At 49.6% G+C, this 21,236-nt stretch overlaps 2 protein-coding genes across 4 annotated transcripts; one reads left to right on the top strand and one right to left on the bottom strand.

Moving 5' to 3' along the window:
• Nucleotides 1-1,181: 1,181 nt before the first annotated feature.
• On the top strand, nucleotides 1,182-16,788 carry igsf8 (immunoglobulin superfamily, member 8). 3 transcript variants are annotated; one of them, XM_073031016.1, is made up of 6 exons: nucleotides 1,182-1,318; nucleotides 3,234-3,608; nucleotides 6,131-6,559; nucleotides 10,088-10,483; nucleotides 11,330-11,453; nucleotides 16,649-16,788. In XM_073031016.1, the coding sequence occupies exons 1-6, from the start codon at nucleotides 1,261-1,263 to the stop codon at nucleotides 16,650-16,652; spliced, it is 1,386 nt and encodes a 461-aa protein (XP_072887117.1). In that variant the 5' UTR covers nucleotides 1,182-1,260; the 3' UTR covers nucleotides 16,653-16,788. The 3 variants fall into 3 exon arrangements, with proteins under 3 accessions (XP_072887117.1, XP_072887119.1, XP_072887118.1); XM_073031018.1 differs by lacking the exon at nucleotides 1,182-1,318 and adding an exon at nucleotides 1,359-1,400; XM_073031017.1 differs by lacking the exon at nucleotides 1,182-1,318 and adding an exon at nucleotides 1,452-1,491.
• A 2,355-nt stretch (nucleotides 16,789-19,143) lies between these two features.
• LOC140717435 (endonuclease domain-containing 1 protein-like) lies at nucleotides 19,144-20,802 on the bottom strand. The gene is made up of 2 exons (XM_073031020.1): nucleotides 20,404-20,802; nucleotides 19,144-19,803 (listed from the first exon to the last, which is right to left on the bottom strand). The coding sequence occupies exons 1-2, from the start codon at nucleotides 20,707-20,709 to the stop codon at nucleotides 19,222-19,224; spliced, it is 888 nt and encodes a 295-aa protein (XP_072887121.1). The 5' UTR covers nucleotides 20,710-20,802; the 3' UTR covers nucleotides 19,144-19,221.
• Between the last annotated feature and the right edge of the window lie 434 nt (nucleotides 20,803-21,236).

Raw genomic sequence — 21,236 nt, 5'->3', positions numbered from 1 at the left:
CCTTGTTTATCATACTCCTTGCATTAAAATAGACACATCTCAAACCATCAGGCTGAGTGCATCTTTGCTCTATCATCTGCCTGTCCTTCCCCAAAAACTCCCTACAAGCTGTCTCTACTTGTGTAGGGGAGGGAGATTCATGGGAGTTTGGGAAAGGACAATAGGGTGAAGTTAGGAGGGAGAATGGGGGGAGATGGGGAGGGAGACAGGAAAGTTATATTGGAGAGTGGGTGGAGGAGGAGGAGGAGGGAGGTAGGTGAGGGAGTGAGGTAAGTAAGGGAGAGTGGAGGAGCAAGTAGAAAAGGGAAAGTAGTGTGAGGTAGAGGAGGGACAGTGGGGGAGGGAGAGAGAGATGAGGGTAAGAAGGAGCTGGTTGAGGTTTGGACGGAGAGTGGCAGGAAGGGAAGTGAAATTGGGGGCCAGTGAGATGAGGAAGGCAGGGGAGTGAAATTGGGTGAGAGTGAGATGAAGAAGGTAAGGGAGTGAGACAGGTAAGGGTGGCTGAGGATGGGAGGGAAGTGAGTCGGGGAGGGTGTATAATGAGATGTGTGAGGGGATAGTTGTGTGACAGGAAAGTAGAGGACAGACATGAAAGGGGATTGAAATGGGACAGAGATGGGAAGGGAAGAGAGTGAGAAAGGGTGGGGAGGGGAGTGGAACGAGATGAGGAGGGGAGGGGAGTGGAGTGAGATGAGGAAGGGAGGGGAGTAAGATGGGGAGGGCAGGGAGTAAGGTGAGAAGTTGCGAGCGATATGGGCAAGTGGAAGGCAGTGAGAAGGGCTTGGAGGGGAGTGAAATGTGGGAGGGGAGTGAGATTGGAGAGAAAAAGAGAGGGGAATGAGAGGGGGAGGGATTGCAAGTGAGCTGGGGAGGGGAGTGGTGGGGACTGAGACTGGATAGAGTTGGAGTCAGATATGGAAGGGGTGGGGACTGAGATGGGGAGGGGGAGGATCAGACAGGGAGGGGAGTAAGATAGAGAGGGGAGTGGAGTGAGATGGGAAGGGAATGAGAAAGGAGAGGAGAGGAGTGGGAAGGGGATGAGTGTGAGACAAGAGAGGAGAGGGAAGTAAGATGGGAGAGGGGAGGGGAGAGGAGGGGGAGGGGGGAGGGGAGGGGCACTGTAGACAGGGCAAGATAACGGGATGTGCGGATGCCCAGAGACGAGGAGGGGAGGGGTTTGGAGCCGGGGCGGGGCAGAAGAGCCGGGATGCTGCTGTCTGGTGCTTGCGGTTTGTCCTCGCTTCTAGGCACGGTTGTGTGATGGAGGGGCGGGACCGAGCCCGGGGCTTCCTGTTGGTGCTGCTGTGTGTTGGACCCGGTGAGACTGCGCCACTGCCGGGGCTTCGTTTGTGTTGTGAGCGCGTTGTAGGAGGAGGCGGCGGCGGCGGCGGCGGGTCGCGGTAGTTCGTGGGCCGCGTGCGCAGAGGGAGGGAGGGATGAATGGAGGGAGGTTCGTGGGACGAGGGATGGAGGGCGGATTCGTGGGAGGAGGTATGGAAAGGGGGTGCCTGGACGGAGGGGTGGAGGGAGAGAGGGTAGACAAGCACAGAGAACTAACAGTGGGATTATATCAGATTGGAGAAACAGAGGGAACGACAGAGTAGGAGATAAAAAGGGAAATTTGTGGGAGAAGAAGAGACGGGTTCAGGAGAGGAGGCAGGTGGGGAAGGTGAATGGAGTGGAAAGTGGGGTGGAGGAAGGGAATGTGCTGGTGACAGGACAGATGGAGGGGCGTTGCTATCTCTCTCTGCCTGTGTATCATCCACTGTGCACTTACACATCTATTTTTAAACACGTTTTCTGGAAGACACATCAAAACACGTTCCCAATGGCTCAGGGGAACAGATCGGCTTCAAACCAGCCTTCAACTAGGAACCCGCAAGGGATAAAAAGTAAATAGGATGAGGTTAGACACAGAGTGAGGCTTCTTCTACATTATCCCATCATACACTCCCTGGGTTAGATACTGAGTGAAGCTCCCTCTACACTGTCCCATCATACACTCCTGGGGTTAGACACTGAGTGAGCTTCCACATTGTCCCATCATACACTCCTAGGGTTAAGCACAGAGTGAAGCTCCCTCTCCAATGTCCCTGCTTACACTCCCAGGGCATGGGTCAGGCACAGAGTGAATCTCCCTGTACACTGTCCCATCACACATTCCTAGGGAATAGGTTAAACATAGAGTGAAATGCCCTCTGCACTGTCCAATTATACACTCCCAGTTGGGAATGAGTGAGAACTGGTTGGGTCCAATGGAATGTAGGTAGTCAGGTTGAGTTGGAAGCATCTCGGGTCCATTGGAAGTGCAGATGGTGGGAGTGAATGGGGAAGGGCTCAGGTCTTTTGAGAATGCTTAGGTTGGGAGAGAGTGGGAAGGGTTGGGATCCATTGGGTGTGCAGATGGTGATAATGATTGGGAAGGCGCACAAGTCCAGTGGGAGTGGGTCAGAAGGGGTGAGGTCCATTTGGAGTGGGAGTGTGGAGCAAGGGTTGGGCTGGTTGGGAATGCAGATACTGAGGGGTAATTGGAAGGGTGGGCTTTCTTGTTTTTATGGACAGTGGGGGTGAGTGGGTAGGGGCTTGGATCTGCTGTTAGTGTGGACGGTGGAAAGGGTGGGGTCTGTTAGAAGTGCACACGGTGGATATGAGTGGGATGGGTTTGAGTCCATTTGGAGTTCAGATCCTGGGAAAGGGTGGGGTTCATTGGGGTGTAGACGGTAGGTGTGAATGGGAAGAGTGGGACCCATTGGGAGTGTGTATAGTGGTAGTGAATGGGAAGAGTGGGCCCCATAGGGTGTGCAGACAGTGGAAGTGAGTGGGAAGAGTGGGGCCCATTGGGAGTGTGGACGGTGGTAGTGAGTGGGGCCCATTGGGAGTGTGGATGGTGGTAGTGAGTGAGAAGAGTGGGGCCCATTGGGAGTGTGGACGGTGGTAGTGAGTGGGAAGAGTGGGGTCCATTGGGAGTGTGGATGGTGGTAGTGAGTGGGAAAAGTGGGGCCCATTGGGAGTGTGGATGGTGGTAGTGAGTGGGAAGAGTGGGGCCCATTGGGAGTGTGGATGGTGGTAGTGAATGGGAAGAGTGGGGCCCATTGGGAGTGTGGATGGTGGTAGTGAGTGGGAAGAGTGAGGCCCATTGGGAGTGTGGATGGTGGTAGTGAATGGGAAGAGTGGGGCCCATTGGGAGTGCAGACAGTAGCAAGCCTATTCTTGTGACCTTGTTTCCCTTGCAGCATTGACGAAGTTGTCAAGAATTGCCGTTCCCCAAGGACCCCTCCACAGGGTTGAGGGAAGCCATGTCTCACTCTCCTGCAATGTGTCACACTACAAGGGGTCTGATGGGCTGGATTTTGAATGGTCCCTGCTTCATCCCTCAGAGCCCCCACTGAGAATGGGTTTGATCAGCACTCGGAATGAAGCATTTACCCATGCTAGCTTCCAGCACAGAGTACTGGCAGGGGAAATCCGCATCAGACGCACCTCTCCAAGCTCTGTCCAGCTACTCATAAGGAAGCTTCGCAAAACTGATGCGGGCAACTTGGAATGTTGTGTCCCTCCAGCGGCAGGGAGACACCATGATCCGTACAAGGCCTATGTCACGCTGAGAGGTAGGTTGGAAAACTGGAACAGGATGGTTCTGTAGAATGCAGAACAGTCCAAAATGGGGAGAGGCTCTTTGGCCAGCAATTTTGTGCCAAACTGATTAAGTTATTATTTAAGTGCCTAACTGAACTAATTCCTTCTGCTGATACAATATCCACATCCCTCTATGTGCCTCTCTCAGAGCCCCTTAACCATCTCCATTGTTCTTGCATCCCCTGCAGCATATTCCAAGTACCCACTGCACTCTGTGTGTTTTTAAAAAAAAAACTTTTCCTGTACATCTGTTCTGAACTTACCCTCCCTCACCTTAAATACATGACCTCTAGTTTTGGATCTTCCAGCTCTGGGAAAAAGATACCTGCTGTCTGCTCCATCTTTGCCTCTCATAAACTTACAAACTTCTATCAGATTTCTCCTCAGACTGCCGCTCCAGAGAATACAGTCCAACTTGTTCTTAATCTCATGGATGAGCCTCTCATAAGAGACCTTGTCAGACACCTTACTAAAATCCATGTAGCCAACATCCACAGCTTTACCTTCATCAATCACCCTCCTCACCTCCATAAAAGACTCATTTAAGTTAGTAAGACTGTACTTGCCTCACACAAAGGCATATTGACTCTCCCTAACTAAGCCATTGTTTCCCAAATGCTCATAAATCCTATCCCTAACAATCTTCTCCAGAACCTTCCCGACCACTGAGATGAGACTTACCAGTCCATAGTTTCCTGCATTATCCCCATTTCTCCTCTTGAATAATGGAACATTAACTACTCGGAAATCTGTATTGTGCTGTAGGTTTTCTATGTTTCTAAATCCTTCAGGACCTTTTCTATGGCTAAAGAAGACACAAAGCTTTTGGTCAAGACCCCAGCAATCAAATCTCCAACCTCTCTCAATAACCTTGGGTATATTCCATCAGAACCTGAGGACTTACCCATTTTAATGTTACTTAAGAAACACAGCATGACGTTTTACATTATAGCAAAATGCTTTACATTCCACACTGATCTCCATGTCCTCCTGCTTGGTAAATATTGACGCAAGATTCTCATTCAGGACCTCACCCGCATCCTCGTCTTCCAAGCATATGATCACTCCATTAAATGTTGACTGCTCGTTTCCACGGATGCTGCCCGACCTGCTGAGTTCCTCCAGCTTGTTGTACATGTTGCTTTCACCACAGCATCTGCAGTGTACTTTGTTATCACTCCATTATCCTTGTGTGATCCTAATTATCTTTCTTTTGATGTATATATAGAAGCCATATTGTCTTTAATCCTACTTGCCAAGGAATTTTCTTGACCCCTCCTAGCTCTCCTAATTCCCTTCTTGAGAGTTTTTTTCTAGCTTCTTAAGCATCCTCACCACAGATTCCAACCAGAAAAGGCTCCCTTTATTCCCATCTTTTTCCTCCTGCCAGTCAGCCACTGCTCCATCCATGCTCATATCCTTTTGTAATACTATGGGCTCTTATCATGTAAAACAGTCTTATATGGCTCCTTGTAAAAGGCCTTCTGAAAACCCAAGTAAACAGCATCAGCTGACTCTCCTTCATCTATCTTGCTTGTTATTTCTTCAAAGAGTTTCAATAGGTTTGTCAGGCAAGATTTTCCCTTCAGGAAATGATGCTGACTACAGCCTGTTTTAGCATGTGCCTCCAGGTAACCTGAAACCACATCCTTAACAACAAACTCCAACATCTTCCCAACCATTGAGGTCAGACTAACTGGCCTACAATTTCCTTCCTTCTGCCTCTCTCCCTTCTTGATGAGTGGAGTGACATTTGCAATTTTCCAGTCCTCTGGAACCATGCCAGAATCTGGTCATCCTTGAAAGATCATTTCTAATGCCACAATCTCTTCAACCACCTCTTCCCTGGAGTGTATACCATCTGCTCCAGGTGACTTATCTACCTTCAGATCTTTCAATTTCCCAACAACTTTCTCCCTAGTAAAGGCAACTTCACACACTTCTGCTCCCTATTATGTTCATTATTATATTCCTCTGCCTTTTCCTTATCTTCCATTACTACCTCTCCAGCATATTTCCCAGCAGTCTGATATCCACTCTTGCCCATCTTTTACTCTGTCTGTCTACACTGGTTGTCCTGCTTTTCAGCTTCCTACCTAGCTCCCTAAAATTTCTCTTCTGGACCTCCTCCCTTTTCCTACCTATGTTGTTGGTTTGATATGTACAAGACTTCTGGCTCCTCACTCTTCCTCTTCAGAATGCTGTGGACATGATCTGAGACATCCTTGCTTATTAGGGATGTGGACACTGGGAGTGACTGTGAAGAGATAGGTCCATTGGGAGTGCGAACAGTGAAAGTGAATGGGAAGGGTTCCGGTCTAAGAGATATGGATGATGTGTGGCTGATTTTAACTAATCATTGTTCTCTTTGTCTCTCCCACTGCATCTCTTCGGCAATTCCCACTCCCTGCTCACCCTTCCCAATTTCTGCCCCATCCAACACTAACCCCAACCCCCACTCTCCCCATCATCTCCATCTCCATCCCCTGCCCAGTACTGCCGGACACCCTGCAGCTGACAGCCCCAGAAGATTCACCAGTTCCCCTCTCCCTCCAGGAGGGTAAGCCCTTTGCACTCCATTGTGAGGCGGCCTCTCTGTCAGCAGTACACACACACCTGTCCGTGCATTTTGTGCTGGTGACCGGGGAGAGACGTGCACAATGGATGGTAGCAGGGCTGGATCGGGACCAGGTGCTGAGTTCTGAACCAGGGGGGCACTTCTGGAGCCGCTTCACACAGGGGGAGGTAGGGCTGCAGAGGCTTGGGTACAGCTCCTACCACCTCCACCTCCAGCATGTTCAGCCAGAGGATGCCGGCCGCTACGACTGTGTGGCTGCACAGTGGCTCCAGGACCCGGATGGACACTGGCAGAAGATCAAGGAAAAGAGCGTCTCGCTGGTGGATCTGAGTGTCCAACCCAACGGTAGGCAGCTGAACACGGGTCAGACACAGTGAAGTTCCTTCTGCCCTGTCCCATCACACACTCCCAGTACATGGATCAGACACACAGTGAGGCTCCCTCTTCACTGTCCCATCACACACTCCCCTGGTATGGGTCAAACACAGAGTGAAGCTCCCTCTACACTGTCCCATCACACACTCTCAGGGCACAGGTCAGACACAGAGTGAAACTCCCTCTTCACTGTCCCATCACACACTCCCTGGGTATGGGTCAGACACAGAGTGAAACTCCCTCTACACTGTCCCATCACACACTCCCAGGACACGGGTCAGACACAGAGTGAAACTCCCTCTTCACTGTCCCATCACACACTCCCAGTACATGGATCAGACACACAGTGAGGCTCCCTCTTCACTGTCCCATCACACACTCTCTGGGTACGGGTCAGACACAGAGTGAAACTCCCTCTACACTGTCCCATCACACACTCCCAGGACACGGGTCAGACACAAGAGTGAAATTCCCTCTTCACTGTCCCATCACACACTCCCAGTACATGGATCAGACACACAGTGAGGCTCCCTCTTCACTGTCCCATCGCACACTCCCTGGGTATGGGTCAGACACAGAGTGAAGCTCCCTCTACACTGACCCATCACCCACTCCCAGTACATGGATCAGACACACAGTGAGGCTCCCTCTTCACTGTCCCATCACACACTCCCAGGGCACAGGTCAAACACAGAGTGAAACTCCCTCTTCACTGTCCCATCACACACTCCCAGGGCACAGGTCAAACACAGAGTGAAACTCCCTCTACACTGACCCATCACAAACTCCCACGGCAGTGTAGAGAGTACTTGTTTCTGTGCGGGAAGTTACAGACAGGGAGGTAGGAATGCGGGGAGTGGAATTGCTCATTAAAGGGTAGCAACGGGAACCTCAGGGTCATTATTGTGGAGGGAGCTGAGAGTGACCATTCCCAGTCTGTGCCTGGCTTCTACAGTTTAGGGGAGACTTCAGTGTGAACACCCAGCACTCTTTACTGGGCTGGAAGGGGGGCAATTTAGTTCAAGAGAACTAGAACTTAAAAGCAGGGATATACTGCTGAGGTTTTATGCCACTGCCTGGTCAACCCACTTCTGGAATATATGACAGTTTGGGGCTCTTTATCTAAGAGCCACGAGCTGGCCCTGGAGATAACCCTGGGGGCTTGCAAGCATGATCCCAGGGAGATGTTATAGAGGTTTACAAAATTATTAGGGCTATAGATAGGATGAATGGATCCACATCTGTAAAGCTTGACGTATGAGGAGCCTTTGATGTCTCTAGACCTGTACTCGATGGAGTTCAGAAGCATTGGAGGTGGGAGGTAGGTTTGGGGTTCTCTCCGAAACCTACCGAATACTGAAAGGCCAGGATAGAGTGAATGTCAAGAGGATCTAACCATCGATCTGTGAGTCCAGCCTTAGAATATAAAGAAATCCCTTTAAAACTGAGGTGATAGGGAATTTCTTCAGCTAGAGAGTAGTGAATGTGAGATTTGCTGCCACAGAGGGCTTTGGAGTCTGAGCCAGTGTATGTTTTTAAGGAAGATATTAGTCAGGTCTTGATTAATAAGGGGGTTAGGGTTACAGGCAGAAGGCAGGAAAAAATATCAGCCATGATTGACTAGCAGATGCGAATGGCCAAATGGCCTATTTCTGTTCTGATATCTAATGATCCTACGTCAAGCAAATCACTGCTTAGTTTGACAGGACTGTTTGGTCCTGGCTGGAAGGAAGGGAATGGTGTTGCAAATCCTTGCTCTGTCCAGGAGAGGGGGTGAGAGCAGAGATTTAGGAAAAGCTGTATAGGATATCAGGCCCTTCATCCCAACTCATCCATGCTGACCAAGGCATGAGCTAGTCCTGTTTGCATGTGTTTAATCCGTATCCCTCTTTGCTTTTCCTGTATATGTTCTTTTTACATTTTTACAAATGTCTTTTACATTTAATTGCTGGCATGGTAATGCAGAAGTTAGTGCAATGCATTGCTGCAGCAGCTTTCACTTATGAGGGTCAATTCCCACCACTGTCTGTAAGGAGCTTTTACGTTCTCCCCGTGACTGCATGGGATTCCTCTGGGTTCCAAGGTTAAGGTTAGTAAGTTGTGTGTATCCTGTTGTCGTTGAAAGCATTGGGATGCTAGTGGGCTGCCCCGCACAATCCTCACTGATTTGATTTGACACACAACACATTTCACTCAATGTTTATATGTACATGTGACAAATAAAGCTAATCTTTATCTTTACCTCTTCACCTGGCAGGTCGTTCCACACACCCACCGCCCTCTGTATGGAAAACCTAGCCCTCAGGTCCTCTTTAAATCTTTCCCAACTCACCTTCATTTTTCCCATCCGGTTTCGAATTCCCTACCCTCGGGATAAAGACTGTGCCACTCGTGATTTTCTAAGCCTTACAACGTCACCTTTCAGCCTCCTACACTTGAGGGAAAACAGTCCCAGTCTGTCCATTCTCTCCAGTCAGTAGATCCAAAAGGCAAGAGGGAAGCCCAGGTTCAGCAAGATGTTTCTCAGCAGATGGAGAAAATATTAAATCATCTTAGAGAGGTAACAACATGGAAACTGGCTATATCTCTCACTAGGTCCTCCCTAACATCTACTGCCCAGTCACAAATGGGTGTCAATAGATAATAGACAGTAGGTGCAGGAGTAGGCCATTCGGCCCTTCTAGCCAGCACCGCCATTCACTGTGATCATGGCTGATCATACACAATCAGTACCCCGTTCCTGCCCTCTCCCCATATCCCTTGACCCCACTATCTATAAGAGCTCTATCTAACTCTCTCTTGAATGCATCCAGAGACTTGGCCTCCACTGCCTTCTGGGGCAGAGCATTCCACATATCCACCACTCTCTGGGTGAAAAAGTTTTTCCGCATCTCTGTTCTAAATGGCCTATCCCTTATTCATAAACTGTAGCCTCTAGTTCTGGACTCACCCATCAGCGGGAACAATCTTCCTGCCTCCAGTGTGTCCAATCCCTTAATAATCTTATATGTTTCAATCAGATCCCCTCTCATCCTTCTAAATTCCAGTGTATACAAGCCCAGTCGCTCCAATCTTTCAACATATGACAGTCCCGCCATTCTGGGAATTAACCTTGTGAACCTAAGCTGCACTCCCTCAATAGCAAGAATGTCCTTCCTCAAATTTGTCAAAGCATGTGGGAGTGAGAGAAGAGTGGGGTAATTTGGGCAGGGGGTTAAATAGTCAATACTGTTTTACCTAATGTTTGATTCTCCTCCCCCCTCCCCCCCTCCACTATTCCCTGTACCCTCTCTCCTCCTCTCTCCCTTATTCCTCACACCCTCTCTCCTCTCTCTCCCTCTCCCCCTCTCCTATTCCCTGCACCCTCTCTCCCTTATTCCTCGCACCCTCTCTCCCCTCTCTTATTCTCTGCACCCTCTCTCCCTCTCTCTCCCTTATTCCCTGCACTCTCCCCACCCTTCTCTCTCCACCCTCTCACCCCCACCCCACCCTTCCCAGACATGGTCATGCATGCTGCTGTCTCTGTGGTTCCCGGTTCATTGTACCAGGGTGACATGGTGACGCTGCTGTGTAACGTCAGCCTGGGCCAGCCGCTGGGGGATGGGCAGCTCTCAGTGGGCTGGTGGGGTCCGGCAGAGGAGCCTCTGTTGCTGCTGGACCGGCGGGGGATAAGCCTGAACACCCCGCTGGGTGGTAGGAGTGCGCCAGGCACTGAACTGGGTATGGACCGGCCAGCAGAGTTCTGCTTCCGTCTGCGTTTGTATGGTGCCCACAGGAAGGACCAGGGCCACTTCCATTGCCGGGTGGGGCTGTGGACACAGAACGAGGCCGGGCACTGGTACCAATCAGCCGAAGCCAGCTCTCCCCCCACCACTCTCTTCCTCTACCTCACCCGTAAGTACTGGGGGTGGGGACAGGGCAGGGCAGGAAGGAGGGTCTCTGCCTCTTTCACTTTCCCCCACTCCCTATAGCCACAGCTGTCTCCTTCTCCCACATCCATCCCAATGTCCCCTTCCCTGTTTGCCTCTTGTTCTCACAATTTCTCGGTTTTTGTCTCTGTTTATCTCCTTCTCACAGTCTTTCCCTCTGGCCGCCCCATTTCCTATCCCTCCTTCTCCCTCTGGTGCCCCCTCCACTACCCCACCCTCACCCCTCCCTCTCCCTCTGACTGCCTTCTCACAAACTCCTCCTCTTTCCTCTCCCTCTGACTACCTTCTCTCCTCTGTAACCCCATCTGGGTTCTATACCCGTCCCATCAGTGTAACCTCCTCCTTCCTGTACGCTGTTTGGTGATGGTGAAGGTTCCTGCTGCTTTTAGCATCCCATTGTTGTGGTGTGATGGTGCTTGCCCCATGGTTGGGGAGGGTCAGTGTGTCTCACCATTCTGGGAGCTGGTTTGTCCCATGGTTGGGGAGGGGCAGTGTGGGCTGGATTCCCCCACGGATGGGGAGGACAGTGTGGGCTGGATTCCCCCACGGTTGGGGAGGGGCAGTGTGGGCTGGATTCCCCCACGGATGGGGAGGGGCAGTGTGGGCTGGATTCCCCCACGGATGGGGAAGGGCAGTGTGTCTCACCATTCTAGGAGCTGGATTCCCCCACAGGTGGGGACGGGCAGTATGTCTCACCATTTCTGGAGCTGGATTCCCTCACGGGTGGGGAGAGACATTGTGTGCTACATTCCCCCATGGCTGGGGAAGGAGAGTTAGAAACTGCAGTCTCACTCCCCTCCTCACTCTGCAGCCTGGGACACACTGCTGCTACCTGCCGTGGTGGGTGTTGTGACCGCCCTGACCGTCTCCATCGCCATCATTGCTGCCGTCACCTGCTGCTTCCTTCGCCGGCTCGCTAGGAGGAGAGGCACTAAGTGAGTACCATCGCTCCACTCCCGGGGATGGGTGTGGGCAGGGAGCAATCAGCTCCTCCATCTTATCTCACAATCTACAGACTGATCTGCCTGTGTCTTTGATACGGACATCACCAATCTGCCCCCCTCTGCCCTAGGAACAACCAAAGCCTCTGCTCCCACATCCTGGAAGGGAAGTTCCAATGATTGCTTCTCCTCTGAGAGAATATGTCAATGCCAAAATGCACGGCAACTTGTAAGATGGTAGTAAACCCCTTCAGACCACAGGGGATAGAGAGGGCAGGGAGCTACCAATGAAATTTTAGAATCAGTTCTATCATCACTGACATAGAACATACTTTCCTCCAATCATCTTAAAATTTTGCCCCTTGTATTGGCCATTTATGCTCTATGAAAAAATCTCTAGCTGTGCACTCTGTCTATGCCTCAAATCATCTTCATACTTATAAGAAATCACCTTTCATCCCCCTTCACTCCAAAGAGAAGAGTTCAACCGATCTTCATAAGACATGCTCTCTAGTCCAGGCAGCACCCTGGTAAATCTCCGTACCCTCTCTAAACATACTTATTATTATGAGGTGACCAGAACTGAACACAATATTCCAAATATGGTCTAACCAGGGTTTTATAGAACTGAAGTATTGCCATAGAAACATAGAAAACCTACAGCACAATACAGGCCCTTCAGCCCACAAAGCTGTGCTGAACATGTCCTTACCTTAGAAGTTACCTGAGCTCCATGTACCTGTCAAGGAATCTCTAAAAAGACCCTATCATATCCGTGTCCACCACCATCGCCAGCAACCCATTCCATACACTCACCACTCTTTGCGTAAAAAAAAAAAACAACTTATCCCTGACATCTCCATCACCTGACTTACCAACAGCTCTTGAACTCAATCCCCCAATTAATGAAGACCAATACATCATACACCTTAACGACCCTATCAATTTCTGCAGCAAATTTGAAGGATGGATGTGGACCCCAAGATCCCTCTGTTCCTTCACACCACTAAGAATCCTGCCATTAACCCTATATTCTGCCTTCAAATTTCATTTTCCAAAGTGAATCACTTAATAGTTTTCACTTCTCTATCTGCCAGTTGACAGCCCAGCTCTGTATCTAGTCAATACCCAACTCCAACCTACAACAACCATCCACAACTCCATCAACTTAAATATCAAACCACAAACTCACCCTTCCATTTCCTCATCCAAGATGTTTATAAAGAGCAGGGGCGCAGAACAGATCCCTGTAGAACACCACTGGTCACTGAGCCCAGGCAGGATATGCTCTATCTACAACCACTCTCTGCTTTCTATGGGAAAATCAATTCTGTACCCACACAGCCAAGTTTCTCTGGATCCCATTCCTCCCGAATTTCTGAATGAGCCCACCATGGGGAACCTTGTCAAACACCTTATGATATGGCCTTTATGGATTTTAATAAGAACATAAGATATAGGAACAGAATTTGGCCATTTGGCCCATCAAGTCTGCTCCACCGTTTCATCATGGTTGATCCATTTTCCCTCTCAGCCCCAATCTCCTGCCTTCTCCCCGTAACCCTTCATGCCCTGACCAATCAAGAAACTATCAACCTCTGCCTTAAATCTACGTAAAGACTTGGCCACCACAGCTGCCCGTGGCAACGAATTCCTCAAATTCACCACCCTCTATCTCAAGAAATTCCACCTCATCTCCATTCTAAAAGGATGCCCCTCTATTCTGCGTCCTCTGGTCCTTGACTTCCCCACCATAGGAAACATCCTCTCCATATCAGCTCTATAGAGGCCTTTCAACATTTGATAGGTTTCAACGAGATCCCCTCTTATTCTTCTGAATTGCACTGAATTACAGGCCCAAGGCACAAATGCACAGCGATCTCTTCCCATAATAATTTAAATATATCCCATCCAGGCCCAGGGACTTAGCTATCCTAATGCTTTTAGATCATAGAATAGTACAGCACATTACAGGCCCTTCGGCCCACAATGTTGTGCCGACCCTCATATCCTGCCTCCCATATAACCCCACACCTTAAATTCCTCCATATACCTGTCTAGTAGTCTCTTAAACTTCACCAGTGTATATGCCTCCACCACTGACCCAGGCAGTGCATTCCATGCACCAACCACTCTGAGTAAACAAACCTTCCTCTAATATCCCCCTTGAACTTCCCTCCCCTTACCTTAAAGCCATGTCCTCTTGTACTGAGCAGTGGTGCCCTGGGGAAGAAGTGCTGGCTATCAACTCTATCTATTCCTCTTAATATCTTGTACACCTCTATCATGTCTCCTCTCATCCTCCTTCTCTCCAAAGAGTAAAGCCCTAGCTCCCTTAATCTCTGATCATAATCCATACTCTCTAAACCAGGCAGCATCCTGGTAAATCTCCTCTGTACCCTTTCCAATGCTTCCATATCCTTCCTATAGTGAGGCAACCGGAACTGGACACAGTACTCTAAATGTGGAGTTTTATAGAGCTGCATCATTACCTTGCAACTCTTAAACTCTATCCCTCGACTTATGAAAGTTAACACCCCATAAGCTTTCTTAATTACCCTATCTACCTGTGAGACAACTTTCAGTAAGGAACTTTTCAAAAGTTCCAGCTCATGTTTCCTAACATCAACATGTGCCAGCACATCAGCTTGTTTTACACTGTTCTCACAAATGTCAGGATCCCTCTCACTGGTGAATACTGTTGCGATCTCCGACTCCAGCCATGATTCTTTTTTCCCTGATCGGTCCTCTCTCACTCTGGCCATACTCCTGTCCTTCACATTTGGTGTAGAACACATTGGTGTTTTCTGCCAGAAAAAGCAGGATCTCCCAGTGACCATACATTTTAGTTCCACGTTGCATTCCCATTCTGATATGTCTATCCATGGCCTCCTCTACTGTCAAGATGAAGCCACACTCAGGTTGGAGGAACAACACCTTATATTCCATCTAGGTAGCCTCCAATCTGATGGCATGAACATTTTAGATGGCATTAGATTTCTCTAACTTCCATTAGTGCCCCCATCCCTTATTTATTTATCTACCTATTTATGTGTTATGTTTCCCCTTTTTTCTTTTTCTTTTCTCTCTCTCCCCCTCTCACAATCACTCCTTGCCTGTTCTCCATCTCCCTCTGGTGCTCCTCTCCCCCTTTCTTTCTCCCTAGGCCTCCTGTCCCATGATCCTCTCCCTCCCTCTCCTGTCTTCTCCTAACATTTTGGATCTCCCCTGCCCCCTCCAACTTTCAAATCTCTTACTATCTCTTCTTTCAGTTAGTCCTGACGAAGGGTCTCAGCCCGAAATGTTGACTGTACTTCTTCCTATAGATGCTGCCTGGCCTGCTGCATTCCACCAGCATTTTGTGGGTGTTTTCCTTAATCTTACTTGCCAAGGCCTTTTCTGGCTCTCCTAGGCCCCTTCTTCAGCTCCTTCCTGGCTACCTCATAATTTTCTAGAGTCTTGTATAATCATTGTTTCCCAAACCTTGAGTAAGCTTCTTTCTTCCTCTTGCCTGGATGATCCACATCTCTTGTCAACCATGACACTTTCACCCTACCATGCACTCCCTGCCTCAGTGGGACAAACCTATCCAGTCCTGCCTAAGCAACCTCCACATTTCTGTTGTGTATTTCTCTGAGAACATCTGTTCCCAACTTATGCTCTCTAGTTCGTATCTAATGGTATTATAACTCAGCTTCTCCCAATTAAGTAATTAGCCACAATTAAATAATTAGCCATAGAATATGCTCCAATCCCTCTCCAAGGCTATAATAAAGGTCAGGGAATTGTGGTCGCTATCTCCAAAATGCTGTCCCACTGAGAGATCTGACACCTGACCTGGTACATAACTTAGCACCAGATCCATATGGTCTCTCCTCCAGTCTGCCTATGTTAGGAATCCTTCCTGGACATATGGGGCTTAGTTCAAAACTAGAGGTGAAAGGAGAAAGATTTAAAGGGGACCTGAGGGGCAACTTTTTCCACACAGAGGGTAGTTGGTATCTGAACGAGCTGCCAGAGGAAGTGGTAGAAATGGGCACAATGATAATTTTTTAAAAGACATACATTCAGTGCCCACTTTATTAGGTATGCCTGAACACCTAATGATTAATGCAAATTTTTATGTACCAGCAACTCAATGCTTAAAAGCATAAAGACATGGTCAAGAGGTTCAGTTGTTCACACTAAACATCAGAATGGGGAAGAAATATGAACTAAGTGACTTAGACTGGAATAATTGTTGGTCTCAAACTGTTTATCTCCTGGGATTTTTACAAACAGTCTCTAGAGTTGACAGAGAATGGTGTGAGAAACAAAAAACTATCCAGTGAGTGAAAATGCCTCTTTAATGAGAGAGGTCAAAGGAGAATGGCCAGACTGGTTCAAGCTGACAGGAAGGTAATAGTCACTCAAATAACCATGTATTACAGTGTTGAGCAAAAAAGCATCTCTGAATGCACAACCTTGAAGTGGATGGGCTACAGCAGCAGAAGACCATGAACATATACTCAGTGACCACTTTATTAGGTGCAGGAGGATTGTAGTAAAATGGCCACTGTATATATGATATATAGTATATGTCACAAACAATAAGTCCCAGCACTGATTACTATTGAACATCGGTGGTCACAAACCTCCAGCTAGAATAATATCCTTCTGTGACCTTCTACAGCCAAACAATTTGAATCCAAACTACCAACTCACCATGGAGCCCATGAACCCTAATCTTCTAGATCAACCTCCCATGAGGGTCCCTGTCAAGTGCCTAACTAAAGTCCATGTCAACATCATTCATTGCTTTACCTCATCGATTGCCTTCGTCACCTCAGAAAAGTCTGAATCTATAAGTTGTGACCTCCCCCACACAAATCCATGCTGCTGTGCCTAATAAATTGTGCTTTTCCAGATGTGAGTATATTCTACACTGAAGTATCTTCTCCAGTCATTTCCTGACACCAAAGAAGATCCCAGAATCTCTTTGATTTACAACTATGTGTGAAGGAACATTCCCCCAGCCCTCCTCGTGTTCATATTAATTACTGCCATACACACAGGCCTTGGGGTCTGAAGCCTCAATTGGGCACAGAAAGCCCCTCCCCCAATGGCAATTCCTTCCCAAGGCATGGGGGGTGGAAGTGGGTACAGAATACTTTCATTCAACTCTGACCTTCCCATGCCTTCCTCCACAGGTGACGCCCATGACGTGGGTGAACTGAAGAATTTGTTCTCCAATACGCCCAACTCAGTGCTGACTCCCAGCCCCTTAATCCAGCTGTCTTATTCCAGCAGTTACATTTCATTATTCATCCTGACCTAACACTTATCACCCCCTCAGTACTGACTCCCAATACAATCCTTGTCACCTCCCCAACACTGACTCCCAATACAATCCTCACATTCCTTCCCCAACTCTTAACTCCCATCACAGCTCTCAGTACCCCATCTCCAACCCTGACACTAAACCAGTCCTCGACATCCCATCTCCAAGCCTGACGCCAAACCAACCCGTGATACCCCTCGCCAACACTGACTCCCAACCCAACCCTCAACACTCTCCCTCAAAACTCTCTCGATATAATCCTCGTCACCACCTCCCCAACATTGACACCAATCTGACACTTGTTATCCTTCCCAAAAATGTCTCCCCACCTATCGTCATCATCACCTTTGCAACAGTGACACCAGCCCTACCATCAACACCTCATATCAACCCAATCCTTAACACCTCCTCTCCAACCCTCGAAACCACCTACCCCAACACTGATAACAAACCTCACCCTCTCTCCAGCTGTGACACCAACCCATCTTTCCATTCACATTCCCCCACTTCATTACCTTTCCCACCTGGCCCCCTTTAATCCAACCCTGACACCAACTTTTGCTCCCCCAACCTCAACATGACCCTGAAAACACCCCCCCCCCCAAATGAGACTGAATAGATAACCCTAAATACTCCTTGAGCCCAACCTGTCTGGCAGTGCCACCCCTGGACCCATCCCAGTGAGCACTGGTACCCACCACAAACCCCAAAGGTGGAAACCCAACTCAACCAACACAAGGCTACCTGCGCTCAGTGGTTCAGGCAGCAGCTGTGGTAAAAGGGAAACAGTTCATACTAGAGGCTGAAGACCCTTTGCCGTAAACAGGAAAGAACAATTAAGTTTGTTAACATTAGAAAGAAGATGGAGGAGGAATGTATAGAATAAAGGGAGGATCCTTGATGGGGTGAGACCAAATAATACCAAGGTCCTTTGGAATATCCCATCCCATTACACACCTCCTGTTCCATTGGCTCATACATACTTTCCAGCTTTCTGTAACCCCCTTGGACCCCTACAACCCTCCTAAGTCTCTGTAACATCTTCCAACCCCTACCTCTTTCTCTACACCCCTCCCTGTCTCTGTAACCCCACCCATCTCCTACACCCCGCCTTATCTCTGTAACTCCAAATGGCCCCTACGTCCCTCCCTTTCATTGTAACACACTCTGGCCCATATCTCCCTCCCTGTCTCTGTTACTCTGTACCTCATAATCTCTCCTCCAACATTCTCACCAGCCACCCAAAATTCTCTCCTTCACTCACACACTGGGGGTCAGTTTTCAACTGAAAATTAACCAACTCTACATATCTCTGGGATGTGGGAGGAGAGTAGAGCAGCCAGCGAAAGCATGCAGACTCACAGACAGCAGTTTTAAACCCAGCAACTGTTTAAGCGGGTTGGGATTGGAAATCTGGAGCTGTGGACTGGGGTATACAGTGGTCTTGTGTGAGCAGTAGGAGGAATCTCCAGCTAATAAACTCATTGACCCCAACAATCATACACCACCTGTCCTGTCTGTGGACCCACACTGATCTCATAATCCAAAGAAACATGGGGAAGAATCAAAGTCAATCCTGAGAAACTGACAGAAGGATATCACGCCCTTACTCTCTAATAAAAACCATGAACTTTCGGCCTTGAATTACTTGCTGGCCCTGTGTTATGGGGAGACAACAACTCAACACTGTTTGCCGGCTGCTCCTCTCCGAATTCTACAGGGTGTGTGGTACTGTCCACCTCAAGCACTTGAGAGAAAGATCGGACCATGGCAGACGAATGGTGACAGCCCTCAACTGATGTTGGTGGTCGGGTGAGAGTGAGGGGAGCAGTGGCAGTAACGGGAAGAGATATGGGGTTTACAGTTGCTGGAGGAGAGAGAGGGAAAGGATTGGGAATTACAGTGGGAGAAGGGGAAGGGATTGGGGATTACAGTGGGAGAAGGGGAAGGGTTTGGGGATTACAGTGGGAGAAGGGGAAGGGATTGGGGATCACAGTTTGAGAAACGTGGGTTGTTGAAATATAGAGATATGGGAGAAGAGGAATACAAAAAGAGGAAGAGAGAGCAATCACATACAAGAGAAAATCTGCAGATGTTGGAAATCCCAGCAAAACTTTGACTGTACTCTTTTCCTAAATGCTGCCTAGCCTGCAGAATTTCTCTAGCATTTTGAGTGGTGAGCAGAAGAGAGAATGGGAATTATGAGAGAAACGGGAAAAAACGAATGATAAAGCAAGAGATTCAGAAAGAGAGACGGGAAAGGCAGTGAGACGGCGGACTAAGAGAGGTTAATCAGACGGAAAGAGGGGCAGAGCTGCTGAAAGGCAGAATGTCTTTGAGGTTCAATGACACACCAGTCGCCACTGAGGTTTCATGCTTTATTTAAAGGTAATGCCCGATTGCGTGAAGAGGCGAGCTCTCAGCCTGCGGCCTTTCCCTGGTCTAGAGTGGGCTGCAGCCACCCTGGTAGATTCGGATCCGCCTACGCCCCAGGCGGGCCGCCAGCTGCTCCTCCAGCTCGCCTAGGGAGAGCGCCCGGTGAGAGCCAGCGGGCTCGCCAGGGTCCGGGGTTTGTGCCAGGAGAGCGCCACTAACCCCGTTGCTGCAGCAGTAGGCCAGCCATAGCAGCTGGGGGCTGGCCGCCCTTCCCTTGCCAACGGGCGGCACCCAGGTCTCCCGGCTCCGGCGACCCCGCACGGCGCCTGACACCAAGTAAGCAGCAGACTGGCGACACTCCTGTCGGATGCGGCTCAGCGCGTCTTTGAGGCCAGGCTTCCATTGCTTGTGGTAGAAGGGGCGCGGCACGGCCACGGCGTTGGTGACGGTGTAGGCAGCGCTCCGGCTCGCCCGGCTGCCTTGCAGGTTGGCGGGGTTCAGCATCACTCGGACGTGAGGCGGCCCATCGCCCTTCGGAGGGAGGGCCGGGAACTTGCCCCCCACCGCCTGGCTCCGACGCACAGCGCTATCCGACAGGGCCGCCGGCCCTATCTCTGTCATGTTCCCGTCCGCCTGGAGCTCGGCCAGCTGTGGGAGGGGGGAGGGAAGCAGCCATCAGTTGCGGCCCCTGAGTACAGAGAGTATCTGCCCTGCCCCTGCAGCAAAACTGTTTACACAAGATTAGCGATGTTGATGGAGACGGGGTGGGAGAGGAAATCTGGCCGTTGAGGCTGGTCATCTGAAAGCATGGCCTCATGTCGCAGTGGCGCCCTCTGAGGACCGGGCAGAGCAACTTCACCGTGACATGTCTGCATAGGATTTCCATTGGTGACTGGAATGGGCAGGGGTAGGGAAAGGAGGAACTATGGGGAATAAAAAAAGCACAGAGGCTAGTCAACTCCTGAATGCATGACCTCAATCACTAGTGCAAAGTGCACAGAGCAACCACTGCATGACATGTTTACATTGGTTACGGGGTCTGAACGTGGGGGGGGGGTGGTGTTGGGGTGGAGGAATAGAATCAGACATTGAGGTCTAATACTGAAAGCATCGCCTTGTACTGGTGTTGCCTTTGTGGTCTGGGCAGGACACCCATAGTGTATGGCTCCCAAATGGTGCAGAAGCCAGGGTGAGTGGATTGGGTAGCCATTAGGGTTGGGGAGAACAAATATGAAACACCCCACTCACCTGGGGCTCATACTTCCAGGCACGATCTACACCTCGCCCTCGGGTGATGTCCAAGTTCCGATACTTGTAGATGAAGGCGGAGTAGATGGGCAGGCGTCCAGCGGGGTCAAACAGCGTAGCATAGTACACAGTCCCTGAGAACCGCTGGCAGATGTGCACCTGGGACACGGCCACAAAGCCCGAGGGGGGTGAGCCACGGTAGAAGAACTCCAGGCAGGAAGGCAAGTCATGGAAACGAGAGACCACATCACCATGCACAGCAAGACTCCAGCTGGACAGGGCGGTCAGCAGTGCCAGGGGCAGCATGGTTGACGGCAGAAGCGCCAGTGAACACAGTCGAGCAGCAGAACCACCAAAAGCACTGGGGAGTCAGTGAGAGCCAAGTGAAACTGGAAACAGCACACAGCATTGGCCAGAGACACAACAGACAACACGCAAGCACAGCAGAGCGATCAGGATACACTCTCAGCCAAGTTCAATTAGTAATCACTGGGGCCCAGTTAAAGCAGCACTCTGATGCAATCATGCCACGGATTAATACAGCAAGCAACAAACACCATGATACTGACATCATTCCTCACTGTCAGACTGAGTCATTCCTCACTGTCAGACTGACGCCATTGCACAGTCAGACTGACACCTTTGCACACTGTCAGAACAACGCCATTGCACACTGTCAGTCTGACTCCATTCCTCGCTGTCAGACTGACACCATTGCAACTGACACCATTGCTCACTGTCAGACTGACGCCATTACTCTCTGTCAGACTGACGCCATTGCACACTGTCAGACTGACACCTTTGCACACTGTCAGAACAACGCCATTCCTCAC

Source organism: Hemitrygon akajei, chromosome 27 (assembly GCF_048418815.1).
Source record: "Hemitrygon akajei chromosome 27, sHemAka1.3, whole genome shotgun sequence".
Lineage (NCBI taxonomy): Eukaryota > Metazoa > Chordata > Chondrichthyes > Myliobatiformes > Dasyatidae > Hemitrygon > Hemitrygon akajei.
This window is presented reverse-complemented; position numbering and strand designations above follow the sequence as displayed.

What these genes read in the sequence shown, in the direction of transcription:
- igsf8 (XM_073031016.1), top strand. Translation starts at nt 1,261, where the DNA reads ATGGAGGGGCGGGACCGAGCCCGGGGCTTCCTGTTGGTGCTGCTGTGT. An exon ending in GCTGCTGTGTGTTGGACCCG is followed by an intron (nt 1,319 to 3,233) that starts GTGAGACTGCGC and finishes TTTCCCTTGCAG; the next exon opens with CATTGACGAAGTTGTCAAGA. An exon ending in TCTCTTCCTCTACCTCACCC is followed by an intron (nt 10,484 to 11,329) that starts GTAAGTACTGGG and finishes CTCACTCTGCAG; the next exon opens with CCTGGGACACACTGCTGCTA.
- LOC140717435 (XM_073031020.1), bottom strand. Translation starts at nt 20,709, where the DNA reads ATGCTGCCCCTGGCACTGCTGACCGCCCTGTCCAGCTGGAGTCTTGCT. An exon ending in CCTGGAAGTATGAGCCCCAG is followed by an intron (nt 19,804 to 20,403) that starts GTGAGTGGGGTG and finishes CCCCTCCCACAG; the next exon opens with CTGGCCGAGCTCCAGGCGGA.